The sequence below is a fragment of the Ammodytes marinus genome (assembly GCF_949987685.1).
Source record: "Ammodytes marinus genome assembly, chromosome: 18".
Taxonomy (NCBI): domain Eukaryota; kingdom Metazoa; phylum Chordata; class Actinopteri; order Uranoscopiformes; family Ammodytidae; genus Ammodytes; species Ammodytes marinus.
The window spans coordinates 2,921,145-2,923,644 of record NC_137222.1 but is presented as its reverse complement, the minus strand read 5'-3'; the positions used below and the strand labels follow the sequence as shown (position 1 = coordinate 2,923,644).

General features: G+C 40.0%; 1 protein-coding gene across 1 annotated transcript in view; it reads right to left on the bottom strand.

Annotated features, from left to right (window-relative positions):
• Positions 1 to 501: 501 nt before the first annotated feature.
• Positions 502 to 2,500, bottom strand: part of cops4 (COP9 constitutive photomorphogenic homolog subunit 4 (Arabidopsis)) — an 8,456-nt gene continuing 6,457 nt past the window's right edge. Inside the window, exons 9-10 of the mRNA XM_080047182.1 lie at positions 2,252 to 2,336; positions 502 to 1,660 (exon numbers count right to left, since the gene is read on the bottom strand). Of these exons, the coding sequence (XP_079903308.1) occupies positions 1,527 to 1,660; positions 2,252 to 2,336 (219 nt within the window). The 3' untranslated portion in view covers positions 502 to 1,526. The remainder of the gene's footprint in view (positions 1,661 to 2,251; positions 2,337 to 2,500) is intronic.

Here is a 2,500-nt window from a genome sequence, read left to right as displayed (position 1 = left end):
TGAGACTGAAATATATCAACAAATAAAGCATGATGATTGATTGGCTCAAACTACTGTACAGATATCAGTTTTTGTGTGTGCGTGTGTGTGTGTGTGTGTGCGTGTGTGTAACAAACTAAGAAGCATTTAATGAATTACAACTAACCATTTCAATACACTGTTCCTGAAGCAGTTAATAAACTAGCCCTGCGTTCCAATCCCCATACTTCTGTACTATTTAGTATGCAGGAAAACGATTTAGGATGTCCCAATACATGCAGGTCAATTGTAGTATGCTGAAAATACATAAATGCCCCACTAACTCCAATAGCATGTTGTAGTATTTGTCTTTATTCTTGACATTTCTCGACATAATGAAAAAAAAAAATCTTCCTTATCTGATTTTTTTTTCTCTCCTGTGGCTCTAAAACTCTTCTGTACTTTAGTATGTAGTGTAGTAAAAAGAAAGAGTATGTGATTTGGAACGCAGGATTAAACAACACAAACCCTGACGCTACACAGTTCCTTTTTTAGCTTTGAATTTTATTTTCTCTTTGCAGAATGAGTGAGAACTGAGTTTTACATGACGCCACAAACCAAAAAAAACAAAAAAACACTTTCTGTCTTTCTCGTTATGTGAAAGTTAAAAATACTAAACATAAGTTGGAACAGACCAGTGCTTCTCTTTGTCAACCATCTGAATAACAATCTCCAAATGTTTTACACCATGTGCCAAGTAAATAAGATGAATTCACACCTATATTTTTACACCAAAACTCGCTTAATATGAATCCAGCTATGCCAGACACAGCTCTGATACATTGACAAATATTGGACTGTTTTCCCGGTGGCCAAAAAATGTAATAAAACATTGTTTAAACGAGTGAATGTGAATTTTGAGTGTTTCCAGTATTTCGGGACCAAAGTAGAGATGTGTTTCTTTAACGACAAAGAAGACAACACTTAAAGGTGCAGTCAGTGATTCTGGAGAACGCTTATTGACAAAATTACTTTTTGTCGAGACCAATCGAAATTGAATATCTCCTCAAGATCTGCTACCTGTCCGTACTGTGTGTGAGCTGAAAACAAATTGTGTTAATCCACAGCCTAAGCTCTGTAAACGGGTATGTTGCTAGCTAGGGCCCTCTTTGTTAACATTCCCTTTGTTTACTTATACGTTTACAGAGCCTAGGCTGTGTATTGACACTAGACTTGTTTTCAGCGCACACACACAGTAAGGACAGGTAAGCAGATCGTGAGGAGATATTCACTGATTTTGAGAAAAGGTGATTTTGTCAACAAGCGTTTAAATCGCTGACTGCACCTTTAAGAGAAGGTTGAAGGGAGTGGTGTGTGTGTGTGTGTGTGTGTGTGTGTGTGTGTGTGTGTGTGTGTGTGTGTGTGTGTGTGTGTGTGTGTGTGTGTGTGTCTCTGTCTGTCTGTGTCTCTGTGTGTGTGTCTCTGTGTGTGTCTGTCTGCGTCTGTGTCTCTGCATCTGTGTCTCTGTCTGTCTGTCTGTCTGTCTCTGTGTGTGTGTGTGTGTGTGTTTATTGGGTCATCTGGGACTCCAGAGCCTGGGCGGCCCACTCAGGCGCGACCACTCTGATCTTTTCTAACAGGTTGTTGACCTGGAAACACAGCGACTGGATCTGTTTGTCCCACGTGGGGAGGGGCTCCCGGGCTGAAGAGAGAAAGAGGGACAACATTTGATTAGTGGGGCTAGGCTATTTAACACATTTCCCTTTCATGACGGGTTCAACCTATGTATAGGACTTCTACCCTGCGTTCCAATCCCCTTACTTCCCTACTATTTAATGCCAGAATAGGATTCAGGATGTCCCAATACATGCAATGTCAATTGTAGTATGCTGAAAATACATAAATGCCCCACTAACTCCAATAACATTTTGGAGTATTCGTCTTTATTCTTGACATTTCTCGACATAACGAGAAAAATAATCTTCCTTATCAGATTTTTTTTTCTCTCTCCTGTGGCCCTAAATCTCTTCTGCACTTGAGTATGTAGTGTAGTAACAAGAAAAAGTATGTGATTTGGAACACAGGGTTCCTACGCACCCTCCCTTTCTCCAATAAAAGGAAGGTGTGTTGTGTAATTTGAAGAGGCCGCCCTCTACTGGCTGCCGGTAAATAGTGACTCAAAATATCACCTTTTAAACAACGTGAAGTAACTTTTCATGATCAAATACAGAACAGTATTGGCGCCAACTGGAAGGAAAAATTGCGGAGGACATCCGTTGCTGTGGTTACTCACTCTCAAAGTGTACGATGCTGTCTATCTGGTCGATGAAGCCGTTCATTCGTCCCTCAGTGATCATCTGGGAAGCAATTTTCTCAGCCTGGACACAGACAAAGGAAGCAAGCGTCTCAACAACATATCACATGGGAAAATATACACAAATAATGTACATCTTTACAAATGTTAATACCAGCAGAAAATGTATCTTTTGGATTAAACTAATTTCCTTATAGGGCTGAATAGAACATGTCATTATCATCATCA